At 42.1% G+C, this 15,271-nt stretch overlaps 1 protein-coding gene across 1 annotated transcript; it reads left to right on the top strand.

Moving 5' to 3' along the window:
* Positions 1-4,784: 4,784 nt before the first annotated feature.
* On the top strand, positions 4,785-13,074 carry RBBP7 (RB binding protein 7, chromatin remodeling factor). The gene is made up of 12 exons (XM_065741393.1): positions 4,785-4,800; positions 4,907-5,051; positions 7,175-7,317; positions 8,140-8,313; positions 8,604-8,719; positions 9,156-9,316; positions 9,733-9,859; positions 9,948-10,025; positions 10,569-10,645; positions 11,049-11,106; positions 11,907-12,017; positions 12,691-13,074. The coding sequence occupies exons 1-12, from the start codon at positions 4,785-4,787 to the stop codon at positions 12,757-12,759; spliced, it is 1,275 nt and encodes a 424-aa protein (XP_065597465.1). The 3' UTR covers positions 12,760-13,074.
* Positions 13,075-15,271: the final 2,197 nt, after the last annotated feature.

Here is a 15,271-nt window from a genome sequence, read left to right as displayed (position 1 = left end):
AGTCTTCTTTACCACAGAAGCTGATCAGTGAGCTACAGCAGCTTGGCACAGTTCCTGCCTCAGCACATTCACTTCCAAGATACCCAGAACCTTGATGATAATGCTATTATGAATTGCTTTGAGTCTCAGAAGAAAGAGTGAAGAACAAAGAAAGAAACTATCTGGTGACCTCACAAAAGACTCTGAATAATGAGACCAGACAGCCCAGGTGAGCAGAGAGAATCCCACCGATCAGAAGGCATGTGCAGAGATCCTTTTCCTTCACTGAATACTCTTGAGGCTTTCAGATTGGAAGACGAAGAGGAATCGGATGATAATAAACATCTCCCACTCACTTTCTTTGGCACCTCTAGTTACAGAAGGCTTGCATTTCCCTGCACATCACCATGCTTCAGTGGATTGTTAAGAGCAGCAGTTTGCCTGGACTCCTTCCTGTATGACTGAAAATAGAAGCTTCTGGATTACAGCCTCCTTCGAGTCCCGCTGTCCAGACACAGGCCTGGAACCAACCCATCCCTGCTCCCAAAATCTCCCTCACAAGATTGTAAGGAGAAAAGTCAAGGCAACAAACAGCAAGGAGTTCCACTGTGCTGAGCCAAATGATGGAAACTTCGGAAGTCAGACGTCTCCCTCCATTTCAATGAACCTCCCTTTTGCACTCATTTAAGCATTTGTACTTTTAGGAAAATAGACTGTTCGTTATATAAATTCACACACCTTTCAGTTCTATCTAAATGCCAAGTTCTGCAGAGCAAAATATTCTTTTCCTTTTCTTTTACTACCCCAAAAGATCTACAAACTGTACATGGGAGCTATCATCGATCCAGGCCAATAGGCTGAGAAATCACAGACTATGCAATAAAAACACACCTGACATCCCTTTGGAAGTGTATAGCATGCAAAACAGCACAGAGAGCAGTGCTGTTTCACGAGATGACACGTTAAAAATTACAGACATACTCCATCAGTTCTACCACTCTGCATAAAAACAATAAAAGTGTACCGGGCCAGTTACATAAGTGTTAATATCTTTGTCTCTAAGAATTCACCTGTCATTCTATTTGGAATCATTAAAAAATGTGCAGAAAATGATAAGCAAATTCCACAGAGTGCTGAAATAGCCCAGCAAGCCTAAGTGCTGAGGGAATACTGTCATACCCATGGCAAATAATAAAAAGTGTTTAACAGGGCAGGACTTATTAGTCTTGGCTTAGTCCCACTTTAATGTTCTTTTTCAGGGTAGGGGGAGAAAAAAGGGGGCTTGCTATATGAGAACAAGCTTGGTTTGTATACTCGTTACTTTCAGTACAAACGTACTCTACATCAAAGGTAAAGCACTGCATACTCTTGAATACTGAAGAAGCGCGTAAGACTGGCAGAATGTTCCTTCTCATTCTATACAATCCACAAGGGGAGGTTGAATGTGTGATACTTATGCCAATTACACAAACCATGCAGCCCATGAGTTTCCACTACAGTATCCAAATGCATAGGAACAATTCCACCAAGAAGCTGAGAATGTTACTCTAAGGTGCTGGATATAATTGCAGAGCGAGCCATGCCTTCCCCTTCATTTAGATGTTCCTGCAAACGTACTTTGTTCTTCATAAAACAAAAGCTATTGTTTGCAGAGTATGTATGCTGTGTGTCTGGATGAAACACAGCCAGGTCTATTTAGCAGTGAAGTGACAGAAACATGCTGTCACTAGGCAATCCCTTCCTCACGTCACTGGCAGAGAACAAGAAATTCCGAGACACTGCAACAGCTCAATGATCTTCTGTGACATCAGGATATTGGTTGGGTGAGGTTTTTTTTGTTTGTTTGTTTGTTTTAATGAAGAGTTAATAATTACTGTGTAAATACAATAAATAGTAAACAAAAATGCTGGATGAGCACTTGGAAAAAGAACAGTCACAGTCACATTTCAGGAAACCGTGACTGCATGTTTCCACCAATTAATCTGAGGTGTGCTTTTCTTGTGATGGAAAAGATGCTTTATTCCCAGCAAGCCCCAAAACACTTTGCAATGGTAGCAAATGCATTAGAAAATAATAAATAGTGGGGCTGCTACTTTACTTCTCCAGTGAGCATTTTTGAGGTTTTGTACAAGCCTGATCTTCTCTAAACAATTTTGTGAGATGCTCATTCATAGAAACAACTACATTTGCTTGTGGAGTTGTAGCTGTGAACATCCATCAGCTCTGTATAATATATAAGCATCAGCAAGATGGCTAATTCTTTGAAGAGTAATAAATCAACACACATCTTCAAGCTGAAAATTAATAACTGAAGATTATTTTTCATAAGTATATCTGGCAATTTGAATCACGATGTGGCACATACAACTGATGATGCAGAAAACAGATTTATTTATTTATTTATTTTACTGAAATGAAAATGCAGTATTTCATGCTTTGGCTTGAAAGGAATATAGCTTAATAAAATAAACGTCATGATTCAGGTCACTGTTTTACTTCAGAACTAATTTATGCTATATTTTACACTATGATGAACAATGGCCTCAGATAATTACTTTCCTTTCAAAGTGTGGGGATCAAAGGATGTGTTTTAGATGTGTGGTCACAGATATGACCGTGCTGTTGAATTGCAAATAACCAGCCAAAGAGTTGATGATGTGTACTCCTTGATAGCTGTATTGTTTATAATCTGCCTTTTCCATTAATATCTCAATGTGAAAAAAGCAGTTAACACAAGGACTTCTGGTCTTCTGTGGATTTAAATGAAAAGCAAATTCATCTATGTGCAATTGCTAACAAGGAAAACAGAACTGTGCAGATCACTCACTATTTTGATACATAGATGTGGCAGCTTCTGTTCATCAAAAGCAGCACTGCTCCTCACAGCCCATTAGAATCCAACTCGATTTACAACCTGTAAAAATTAATGCAGGGCTGAGGAGCAATTCTAAAGTCATAGCTCAGCTAAGCACTACATGACATCATTGAAAGACAATTTTTCTTATCGTGTTCAAAAAGTAATTCATGCTTTACTCATCATATTCCAGGTAAATAGTGACAAAAAAAAAAAAAAAATACTGCTGTTCATAGCAGGAGGCACAAACAGCATCCCACCCAACTCTTGTACAGGCTTGATCCGTCAATGGGCCATGAAATCACACTTCAGTGAGAGCTAACAGAGATTACTTAAAGCCAGGAAGCCTAACAGAGGCTTCTTTTATCCTCTGAGTTTTAAGTCATCAACACACTGTAACAACATACAGGCTCTGAAAAGTTCGGTCTTCACTCTCTAACATTTCAAGAAGTTCTCAGCACTTGGTAGCATTAGACACATACTTGGCAGCAAACACCAAAACAACTGGTAAGTATTGCCAAAGGCAAGCTGGTAACATATCCAGCGTGGCCAAGGCTCTGTGTGCGTGTCAATGCACTCACTCCACACACCGCCTGTCTAGCAGATTATTTTACAGCTTCCAACTAATTCAACAAAAATCGTGTTTTGAATATGCCACGCATCGCTTTAGTTCCAGTTTGTGCAGGTTTAAGAGGAAGACTAATATACAGTTCTTTAGTCTCTTCACTGAAAGATTTCTGTTTTTGATACCCTGGCCAAAAAAGCAGTGGTTTGTTGCAGAATGCTTTCTGCTGAAGAGGCTGGCTGGCTACTTCAGCCTCCTTCCCCAATTCCCATGCTACAGCCTTTGGCTGCTACTCCCAGCTCTAGTGCACGCCAACCTCTCCTAGGCATAAACATTTCCCATAACTGGATTCCTTGTTTGAAAAACTGGAGCTCAGACTGTAGAAGGCTCAGCCAACTGAGTGAAATTAAAAATGCTGGCTCTTTTTGGCTGAGTGTTTCCATGCTGCTGAGCAGGGCTAGCTGAGCATAGCAAGCTCCACCACAGAGCTGTTTTCAGCCTTTCCTGGGGCTCAGGAGCACAGGATTCACAGAATTGCAGGGGTTGGAAGAGATCTCTGGAGATCTAGTTCATCTCTATGCTAAAAGAGGTTCTCTACAGTAGGTTCAACAGGAAAGTGTCCAGGTGAGTTTGGAAATATCTCCAGAGGAGACTCCAGCACCTCTCTGGGCAGCCTGTGCTCTGTCATCCTCAACAGGACCAATCAGGTCCCTCTCTGTCCACCTCTCTATCCAATCCAGGTGACACTGAATGGCAGCACAGCCATCTGGTGCTTCAGCTGTCCCTCCCAGCTTCTCACCATCAGCACACTTGAGGGTGGACTCTGTCCCCTTCTCCAGGTCAATGATGAGCTTAATACGAAGCCCGCAAGTCAGTTTGGAGGCGTCCCTTTGAATCTCCATGGGAATGCGAGACAGCCTGCCCGGGTTCCCAGCTGCTTCCGTTTCCATCACTGTGCCAGACTGCATCCTTCAGGGCACAACCCAAAAGCCCGCCCTCGCACTGCGGTTAAACACCAAACCCGTCTTCTCACACCGCCGCTACATTTGCTTTACTTAAAGCCCCACCTCGCGGCGGGATCGCGCCCACACCGCTCGCTACCCCCCCCCGAGCGCACCCGCCTCCTTCACCCTCCCGGAGCCGCCGGTCCCGCCCCTCCCAACGGCACGGACACATCCGACCCCTCGGGGGCCGAACCCCTACGTCCCTCAGCGCCCCATCCCGCGCCATTGGCTGCCGCGTCGGTGAGGCGGCGGCGCATGCGCGGCGGCGCGAGTTGGAAAGTGGGCGAGCTGGCGCGTGACGGCGGGAGTTGTGTTGGCTTCGGGCGCTGCTGCCCGCTGTGCTCGTTTGTTGCCGGCCCTTCGTGTCGTCTGCGCATCCGAAATGGCGAGCAAGGAAGGTAGGAGACATCCTCTCGTTTCCTTTTCGCTAGGGCTGGGGTACGTGCGTGGGAGGAGGGCAGTGGGGCTCCCCTCCCTTCCCTTAGTCCCAGTCTCTTCCCGCAGTGCTGGAGGACACGATGGAGGAGCGTGTCATCAGCGAGGAGTACAGGATCTGGAAGAAGAACACCCCCTTCTTGTACGACCTGGTGATGACACACGCGCTGGAGTGGCCTAGCCTCACCGTGCAGTGGCTGCCCGATGTGAGCAGGTGAGGGAGTGTTGCAGTCCTGGAAGGTAGCAGGGAGGCTGGGAGCTCAGCAGCATCTGTACCTGGCTGTAGGCTGGGAGCTGGGGGTGGTTCCTTCTCCTAGTCTGTCTCGGTTTGTTCCGCTCCACCTGTTCTGGTTAACCACCTTGTCAAAGTCACTCGAAAGTAGAGCACCTGAGGCTGCAGAGACTTGCCTTAGAGTCACAGAATCATTAAGGTTGGGTAAGTCCAGTAAGATCACTCAGTCCAACCACCAACCCATCACACCATTCCCGCTGACCATGCCCCTCATGCTTTTCTTGAACATCCCCGTGAGCGGTGACTTCACCACCTCCCTGGGCAGCCTGTGCCACTGCCTCACCACTCTATATGACAAGAATGTTTCCTAACATCCAACCAGAATCTCCCTGGCACAACTTGAGGCCATTCTCACCTGTCCAGTCGCTGTTACCTGGGAGAAGAGGTCAACCCCCACCTCACCGTTACCTCCTTTCAAGAGTTGTAAGGTCTCCCCGGAGCTTCCTTTAGAATTCCCCTATGTAAGTGTGTGACTGTTTGTTTCACTTGCAGCACTTCAAACTCTTCAGTTATGCAGGAGAAATCTTTGGTGTGTTCTAATGCATGTGTTCTTTCTGTCTTCTGTAGTGAATTCTCATTAACTTCCTCTTGAAGGCTGTTTTTACTGACCTGGGCTACAACTGGCTGTTATGTGGAAGCTATCTTGTCTGTTTCTGTATTCTTTTGTTACAAGATTGAACTTAAAGGGATACTGTTCTTATAAGATTGATACAACGTCCTGTTTTGTTACTGGCTCTCTGTTGGCTTCAGATAGTTTTATCTTCCTGTTCTTCCACCTGGTCCTGAAAGTATCTGTTCACTAGTCCATCCCTTAGAGAATTTTGGAGATGGAGCTACATTCTGTTCACGTGTTAGCTAGAAGAGACCCTAAATGGTCAGAGTAACCTCTCAGGACTCCCATCAAGATAGTGGACAAGGACCACCACCCTCATGTTGTTGTGAGCTGGATACAGCTAGCTTTTAAGGTATCTTACACTCAGAGTTCGTGCAGTAATTCAGCCTTATGTAAATGATGCTATGCTTGGTGGCTAGATAATCAGTTCTGTATACCAGAATGTTTGGGAAAGGTGTTGAGAGGTGTGAACTAACTAATGATGGCACAGAGAAAATGGAGTGGGGACTCGAGGGTGTGAAGTCCTCGTGAGGAACACTTCTGCTTGCCTCGTGTTTTGCAGATTGACTTAATGTTCAGTTTAAAACCTGGTATTTCCAGTTATCGAGTGTCAAATTCTATAAGCCATTTAAGGCAAAGGCAGTCCCTTTGTATGGCACCTGGTACGATGGGACACCTGTTACTGATGCAGGTAAGTGTGTGTGCATTGTCTTTCACCCTCAAAATGTGTGATGATGCCTTGGAAGTGGAGTAAATAATATTTACAGTGATTTACAATTGCCCCAGTCACACCTGTTTGCCTGGACTCGGAGATCCTAAATTGGTTTTGGCTGTTGTTTTTCTAGCATTATAGAATGCAGAAGTTGCTTGTTTTTGACTGTTGGAATTGTATCCTTTCAGAAATGAGTGATGCTGCCCCTCCCACCTTTTACTTATTATTAAATGTTGTGTTTAACTGCCAGAAGAGGAATCTGATTGTAGTTAAGTAGGAGTTGTGCAGTTTTAAAATGAGCTTCTGAATACTCTAGTAAAATAGTAAATGCTTATAAGAGAAGGTTGCCATTTTTCTCAGTATTATAGAACGTGGTGTTGATTGTTTTAAAGTCAATATCATGCACCTGCTAGGAAGATTAAAGGTTGAAGTAGGTATTTGTATCACCCTCTAGCTACTGTGCAAACTTTAATCGTTTCACTCAAGCAGTATTGACAGTGTTTACTGACTTTTATTGTCACTCTAGTTTTGCTGGTTGTATCACTGGATTGCATATTTAGTCTAGTTTGCTCTGCTGCGCAAGCCTTTTGTGATAAAGGCTCTCTTAAGCCAGTCTTCTTTTTCCTCGCTCTTTTAAAAATTTTGGATCTATTGTTGCTAGCTATCAAACCTCTAGAAGTGAGCATGCCTTTTACTGCGTTAATTTATTATTCTAAACAGGCCAGAGGGAAAGGATTATGCTCTACACTGGCTGGTTTTGGGAACGCACACCTCTGATGAACAGAACCACCTGGTTGTTGCCAGAGTCCAGATTCCCAATGATGATCAGTTTGATACTTCCCAGTATGACAGTGAGAAAGGAGGTGGGCAATGCATGCTTTCTTCAGTTATGTTTTAGCAGTAGCATACTGTATGGGAACTGTTGAATCAGGGCCTGAACCACTGATGGATCAGCTGAGGTGAGCACTGAGTCAGCCGCAGGAGCACAGGTGAAGGCAATGCACTGTGTGACCGGAAGGGGTGCAGTCTGGCTCCACCTCTCCCAGATTCCATTTAAGGGCTGACCACCACTGGGGAAGGGTCTCTTGTTGGAGATCTCTCCCCTGTGGAGTTCTGGGTGAGCCTTGACTACCAGTGACAGATGAGCCTTTCTTTATTTACTGGTTGTTTGTTTACCACCCAGATAAGCCAAGCAAAATATACCATCCACTCTATTAATAATTTCCTGTGGTTACTATTCTTTTGGGTTATTCACCCTACACATACTGTCTAGTGGTACTTGTAATGTTATTAAAAGCTGGCAAATATTTACCAGTTCACAGTAATCTAACATCATTAGCAGCAATTAAAAGAAAGAAGTTCTCCCAGCATTAGAAGTTTCAAGTACTGTTACCATGCGCAGTCCCTCTTAGCATTTCTGCCAGATCTGTTAGTTGTGATGAAAGCTGATATACACCTAACTCAGGTAGGGATTAAAGCTCTGAAAGGGTTTGTGTGATAGATGATTTGGCATACTTAAAATGTTAAGAATCACATGACACAATATTAACTTTCATAGGCTTTATTGTACTGTTATTTTTAAGATGCTTACCGTGGCTTCTTGGATTGGGGGAGAAATGCAAAATGCTGTTTAAAATCAGCTGATCTAAATGGATTATCAACTGTCCCTTTTCTGTCCAATGCAGAGTTTGGTGGGTTTGGATCTGTGACTGGCAAAATTGAATCAGAGATTAAAATCAACCATGAAGGTGAAGTGAATCGTGCTCGTTACATGCCACAGAACCCCTGCATCATTGCTACTAAAACTCCTTCTGCTGATGTGTTGGTATTTGACTACACTAAACAGCCTTCAAAACCAGGTGGGTCCGACTACTTGATGCTAAGCAAAATGCTTCTGTTGCTGAGTTAAACTTGTATTTAGCTGTATCTGGGAAGATAGGTAGTGAACTCTGGATAAGGAGGCACAGATCTTCAGTGACTTTAACTGGTCATGGTTAATACCATTAATTGGTCTCCACAGAAGCAGCACTCTACTACGAAACTGGTACATAAACATGATTGTTGCAACAGAGACGAAGTTTTTAAGTAAGAAAGATGTTCTCATGGATGATATGCAAGATGAAGATGAAAGGAATTTCTTCTCTTTCAGACCCAAGTGGAGAGTGTAATCCAGATCTTAGATTAAGAGGGCACCAGAAAGAAGGCTATGGTTTGTCATGGAACTCAAATTTGAAAGGACATCTTCTCAGTGCATCAGATGATCACGTAAAAAACACTTTTTTTCCTCCTTAAAAAAAAAAGTGAAGTGGCAATAGATGATTAGGGAAGAACAGGATTAGTGTAGCTTTACACTGTATGCCCTACGATATAAATGTACTGCAGAATGTTATGTGATGGTTGACTTTTGCCTGTAATTGGCCACCAGTTCTTTGTAATGTTCTGGGTGAAGTAATGTTCTTACTGCTGGAAGAGCTTGGTGTACCCTGTAAAGTTGCTTGGGTGTGAGGCCATAAATTAATAAGACTATCAGTGATCAACTGTACTAATAGCCAACACGTTTCTTTGAGCTTTGTAAGTGAAACATGATGTACTGGAATAGGGATGGTTTTGCAAGTTGCTATCGTGATCTCAGAATAATCTTTGAGCCTTCATTTGCTCAGTTGACTTATTACTTATAACAGGACACGATTGTTATTTACAGACTGTGTGTTTATGGGATATAAATGCTGGACCAAAAGAAGGCAAAATTGTTGATGCAAAAGCGATCTTTACTGGGCATTCTGCAGTAGTAGAAGATGTGGCGTGGCATCTGCTTCATGAGTCTCTGTTTGGATCTGTGGCTGATGATCAGAAGCTTATGATGTAAGTTAGAGTAGTGCTGCTGTGTGCTGTCTGTGGACTAGTTCAAAGCACTTGAAATGTTGTTAAGAAATACATGAATTCTGGGATAGTGTGATATAGCTCTCTAGTGCAGTCACTTACAATAATGCTGCAGAGACTCTGAAATCTGCATGTCATGTAATGTGTTCACATCATGTGAAAGTAAACTGTAATTAATATGTATATCAGGTCCCCAATGTAAACTGCTTATGTATGGTAGACAAAAGCCCTGGGAGGATTTGGGATTAAAAACTGTAGATTCAGACCAGTTTTAGTAATATAGTAGTCTCTTAACTTGTACTGCGGTTAATAATAGTAACCTCCTATGAAAACTCATGCTTGTTCTCTTCCACTTTCTCTTTCTGCTCCCTCCTCCCCCAAACCCTTCATTGCCACAGCTGGGACACGAGATCTAATACTACATCCAGGCCAAGTCATTCTATAGATGCTCATACAGCTGAGGTCAACTGTCTGTCCTTCAATCCATACAGCGAGTTCATTTTAACAACTGGTTCAGCTGACAAGGTTCTCACTTGTTTCACTTAAATTTATAATGGTTTTAGTGTTATCATTTAAGGATACATATAGTAATAATGTCTTTTTCTTCTCCCAGACAGTTGCTCTATGGGATCTTCGAAACTTAAAACTGAAACTTCATTCTTTTGAGTCTCATAAGGATGAAATCTTTCAGGTGGGAAACTTTTCATGCAAACTGTGACAAAAGCTAGATGAGTAGTGAGTTGGATGAGAACATGTGGATTTTTGTATGATGACTAGCAGTAACAAATGAGTCCGTTAAAAGAAGTACTGAATTTTGGTCCTGTTAATAAGAAAGTACTGTAGTTTCTATCCACACTTGACAAATTGCTGCTAAAATGATACTGAGAGCCTGCAACTACCTTCAGTAAGAGTAGAAGTTATCTCTGAAAGAACTCAAGCTCTCTTCAAAGTAAGATCATATCTCATATTGTGAGCTTGGCCTTTTTAGTAGTGTGCAAGTAACAGGCAGTTAAATTCATGGTATCTTAAATCTTCGGCACTGAAGTAACTTCAGCTGTTCAGTTTGAGAAGTTGTATGACTTTAAAGCATAGAGTTTGAGTTATAGGGTGTCTGTTGTGCTGGAATGAACTAGTTTGAGTCTAGCTGATGAGAATTGCTGATCAGGTGACAGTTATTCAAGATATGCCTTTGAAATGAGTAGTTGTGCTCCATTCAAGTTGTTTTCTTTCATAGGTTCATTGGTCTCCTCATAATGAAACAATCCTTGCTTCGAGTGGTACTGATCGACGGCTTAATGTGTGGGATCTAAGGTGATGAATAATACTGTTTATTCACAAGCTGGGCATATGCTGAAGAAACAGCTGCAGTCTTGCCTTACTTGTACAGCTCTCCAACCTTTCTTGCTTAGCTTGGACTTGGTTATGTACAGCAGAAGCAGCACAATATTTCTAATGTTACTTTCCTATGAACTTACTGCAGACAAAGTAGTCCACTGTTTAGTAGTTACTGCTTTTTGCCTCAATGTGCTTCACAAGTTGGATTTTATCTCAGTTGTGATAAGGCAAGTGATACCTCAGGCTTGTAATTTTTTGGCAGCAAGGGAAACCAAAAGCAATAGCAAATTCTTGAAACAAAGGATAGGAGCTGGTAACTTGAATTGACAGGGTTTGGAATTTTGCTTGTTGATTGAAGTTATAAACTGCTTTCTTACAGTAAAATAGGAGAAGAGCAGTCTGCAGAGGATGCAGAAGATGGACCTCCTGAGCTCTTGGTATGCTTTTGTTGTGGTTATGGTCTGCTGGTGTGGTGACCTGTTTGACAGTACGGTGCCTTGACTGTGCTCCTAAAAGTGCAGTTCTTAAACCTTCACATGTAACCTTGCTTTTAATCCATGGCTCTGACTTGCAATAGGCTTCCTCTGCTCACTTCTATAACAGCTATGTTTCAAAGCTGTACTGTATGTGATTTGCACATGTGTATTTTTGACCACACTTTGAGTTTGGCCATGTGCTTGGCAGTGCTCATCTATAACTAGGAGCAAGTCAAGCCACCATCTCTGATTGTGTCTCTTATCTTAGAGACAGAAGTGGTCCTCTCTAGGTTCAGAATGTTACTGAAGGTCTGAACCTACGGAGGTCTAAAGCTTAGGTTTTGTTTCATTTCCTCAGGAAGTCAGCTAAAAATGCTTATAGTTTTTCTCAATTTCCTGTGTAAACCCTACACGTGCTCATGTGATGAGAAAATGGGTATAAAATGTGACAGGCTTTTGTATGCCACCCCTGCATGAAGGAGCGTGGTTTCAAGGATGTCACTTGATTATTGCCATTAGTAAGTACAGTGCTGTCTCAGGAATTGCTTCCACGTCCATATGCACTGAATTGAATGTGTTGTTTTACCTTCTTTGCATCTATACTGTGAATCTCTGATGGTAACGTTTTGCTTCTGTAGTTATTCTCAAGTTAAATTCATTAGACTGAACTTAGGGGTTTTAACAGAGACAGAATGACTTATGGAAGTTTGTGTTCTTCTCTTGTTTTTATTTTTTAATTTTTGTTACTGCTTTTTTAACAGTTTATTCATGGTGGACACACTGCCAAAATTTCAGACTTCAGTTGGAATCCTAATGAGCCTTGGGTCATCTGTTCCGTATCTGAGGACAACATAATGCAGATATGGCAAATGGTGAGTGTCAAAACAACTTGTGAGTTGCTCTGAAGCTTGTCACGTAAGTGAAACTGGAATGGCTCGTTCTCCCTAGAACAGCTTGCATTGTCAGTGACTGAAAGCAACTCTCCAGTTAGTTCATATTATTTTACATTACAAGGATAATCGATCAAACTCCTATCAATACTGTGGGGAAATCACTTTACAATAACATAAATCCTATTTTTAATTGTGGAAAAAATGGAAACAGACTTCAATTGGTGTCAGAGGTCAGCCTTTCAGTTTCAGAAGTTCTTCAACTTGATTTAGCCTGCTTTGGCAGGGGGCTTGGACTACATGATCTCTAGAGGTCCCTTCTAACCCCTGCAATTCTGTGATTTGTGTGCTTGGGCTGAAGTTGGAATATGCCCAAAAACTAACATGCTCACGTTGAGGAATTTAATGGCTAAGACTTATCCTACCAAAGTGAAAGAATGTGGGAGAGCAAATGCTGAAGTGTAGCCACTGTGTGCATGTTCCTGAGTTTGGCTGCTCTTTGACAAATGGCAGGGAGTGGCTCCCCTTAAGAGAGGGGTTCATTTCTCTGCTACCTCTGTGTTACTGTGTTGGGTTGTTTTGTTTTTGTTTTTCTACTAAGTGTAGTAAGTGGCTTTAAAATGTTTGTCTACCACTTATAACGTTTTGTCTTCAGGCAGAAAACATTTACAATGATGAAGAACCAGATATAGCAGCAGCAGAACTGGAAGGTCAAGGAACGTAACTTTTCTTCCTTGAGGCAATACTGGATGTGAGAGAGTAATATAATTTGACTACTGTATGTTTAAAAAAAAGGCATTGCTTCAAAACAAGAATATTATTAATAGGGCACAAAAAGTTTTGCATAGTCAAGTTGTTATGGGATACCCATGGTTACTTGGGCACTTTGAGCTATTGTATACTGTATAGCAGTTACTTTCTAGGGAAAATAGGAATGATTGAATAGCCATCTCTATTTTTAATCAAACTCAGTGGGTGCCTGTAAATCATTAAGTCCTCATTTTTCCCATAACGAAAGTGAAGGGGAGGGTGGGTAAAGAAAAAATCTTATATTAATATATGTAAAAAGAGCTTTTCACTTTTACATAACACTTTTGACTTAACATTGCATAAATAAAATGTTGATAACATATTTAACTATTGTCTGTTAAGGTGAATGCTTTCTTGCCTGTATGCAAAATAGAATTAGAGAGTCATCAAGGGTGGAGAAGACTTCCCTGGGCAGCCTTTTCCACTCTTCCAGAGAAGGAATTTTTCCTAATATCCAACCTTAAACTGCTCTGATGCACTGCCACCTCTTGTCCTATCGCTTACCTGGTAATGCTCAGAGAAAATTACCATGCTCAGAAAGCGTGTTTGATTCAAGGGACAGATACCAGAGGGAGGCTGGGGCTGGCTGCTGCGAAAGTGAGTGCTGTAGCCTGACCTAGGCAAGGCCACATTTCTCTCCCTCCTGCCATGCTGACACCACCACCACCCCCATCCCAGCCCCTCCCAGTGAGACACGCACACGATGGTAAAGAAGAACCCAGAGTCCAATGTATTAAGCATACTTATTTACTTAATCTATACAGAATTGAGTAGATAAAATTTCAGATTCACATTAGTGAAAAATCTCTACAAAATGTTCTTGAAAAGCAAAACAAAGACTGCCTGTTCATTTATCATTTTTTTCCTCATGAAAGCAGACATGGGTTGTAAAAATAAAGCAGTGTGTTTAGCACAAACTAGATTTCTGCATCACTTTTTTTTTTTCACAGTTATTTCCATCTACAGTCCAAAGAGGTAGATTTTCTGCAACACCTGAGAATTGAACTGTAACATAACCAGGTGTAAGTGTAATGAAAGGAAGGACAAAACATCAGCTACAGCCCAAACTTCCTTGTGTATGCATACACATAACTGGGTCTTGCATCACTGTAATGCAGCTTTTTTGCAGTTTAATCATGGTGAAACCATCAGTCAGGCCCCAGAGTTCTGATGACCAGATATACGTATTTCAGGCTACATCCATTTACAGCCCCCATTAAACAGTCCATGGTAGTGGAAGAAAGGCATTAACACAAGTTTGCTTAAAACCCTATTGGAGCCAATTTGGCTGTGGATTGGCAGTGCAAGAGCCTGCTGATGGCCTTAATATAAATCTGTATGTTTAGTTTTAAAACAACACTTTAAGCAATGCATGAAAAGGTACTGACTGGCTTCAGGAAGCAAAGTACAGCTTAAAGTTGCCAAATGAAAAGTTGGGGCAGTGGGGGCACATCATGTGTAGGAAAAGAATATCCCTGTTTTAAAAGCCTTTGCTTGGGGCATTCTGCTTCATCTACAAATTAAGTAGGTAACAAATATATTGCTGTTCTATACTTGTCGTGTCTCTAGAAGCCCTTGAAAGTATTCTTGCAGCAGGGTCCAAGATCCACTCTTGCCTCCATACAGAACAAGCACTATGGAGAGGATCGTTATAAGATACAAATGCCCAAATAATAGCTTGTAAAAATAGAAAACTGCATGTCCCACCTTGCCAAGGGTATGAGGCATCAGATACAAAGCTTTTCACTTTCCCTCAGGAAAAATCACCTCATGCTTAGTGTTCACTGAAAACCAGTTCTTGCACCACCTACTGTTTAAACAGTTTGATTCTACAAAGCAAGGAAGTCATCACAATCACAGCTCTGGAATACTTCTTTCCAGTACGTTTAACCCTTATGGTCAGCATGATTAACATCTCAAAGCTCTGAGTCTAACCTGCCCGCTCACTACCTCAAAGCCTGCACACACCTGACACCGCCAGCCTCCAGTTTGCTCTGCCAGGTAAGAAATGTCAGTTTCACACAGTTCCTCTCAGTGGCATGAGCTACAACACATTTATCAGGCCTCGTGCAACCTTACTCTCCTTAAGAGACAGCTACATTATTTCAATGTACATCACTACAGAAAAAGGATCAGGAGCTCAGTGCAGCCTGAACATTCAAGTAATTTAGCCACTAAACTGTTAAGGGCAGTGAGGGTGGGAAGCTCATTGAGAGATGTGCTTGATTCAGAAACCCCCTCCCAAGTAAGTGCAAAGGACTGTAAGTACCAGAAAAGGCTACACATTTTTACCCTCCTATACAATGACAGCAACCCGAACTAGAAGGTAAATACACGTGAACTAAAATTAAAGGTAGCATGTCATTACTTCACGCATTACCTTGCAAAAGAAAACGTTGGTCCTAGTTTCTCTCAGAAAAGTCAAA

This window comes from Cyrtonyx montezumae, unplaced genomic scaffold, assembly GCF_038088225.1.
Source record: "Cyrtonyx montezumae isolate F1298 unplaced genomic scaffold, pur_monq_1.0 scaffold_3, whole genome shotgun sequence".
NCBI classification, from domain to species: Eukaryota; Metazoa; Chordata; class Aves; order Galliformes; family Odontophoridae; genus Cyrtonyx; species Cyrtonyx montezumae.
Note: the sequence above shows the minus strand (reverse complement) of the source record. Positions and strands in the feature narration are given on the sequence as shown.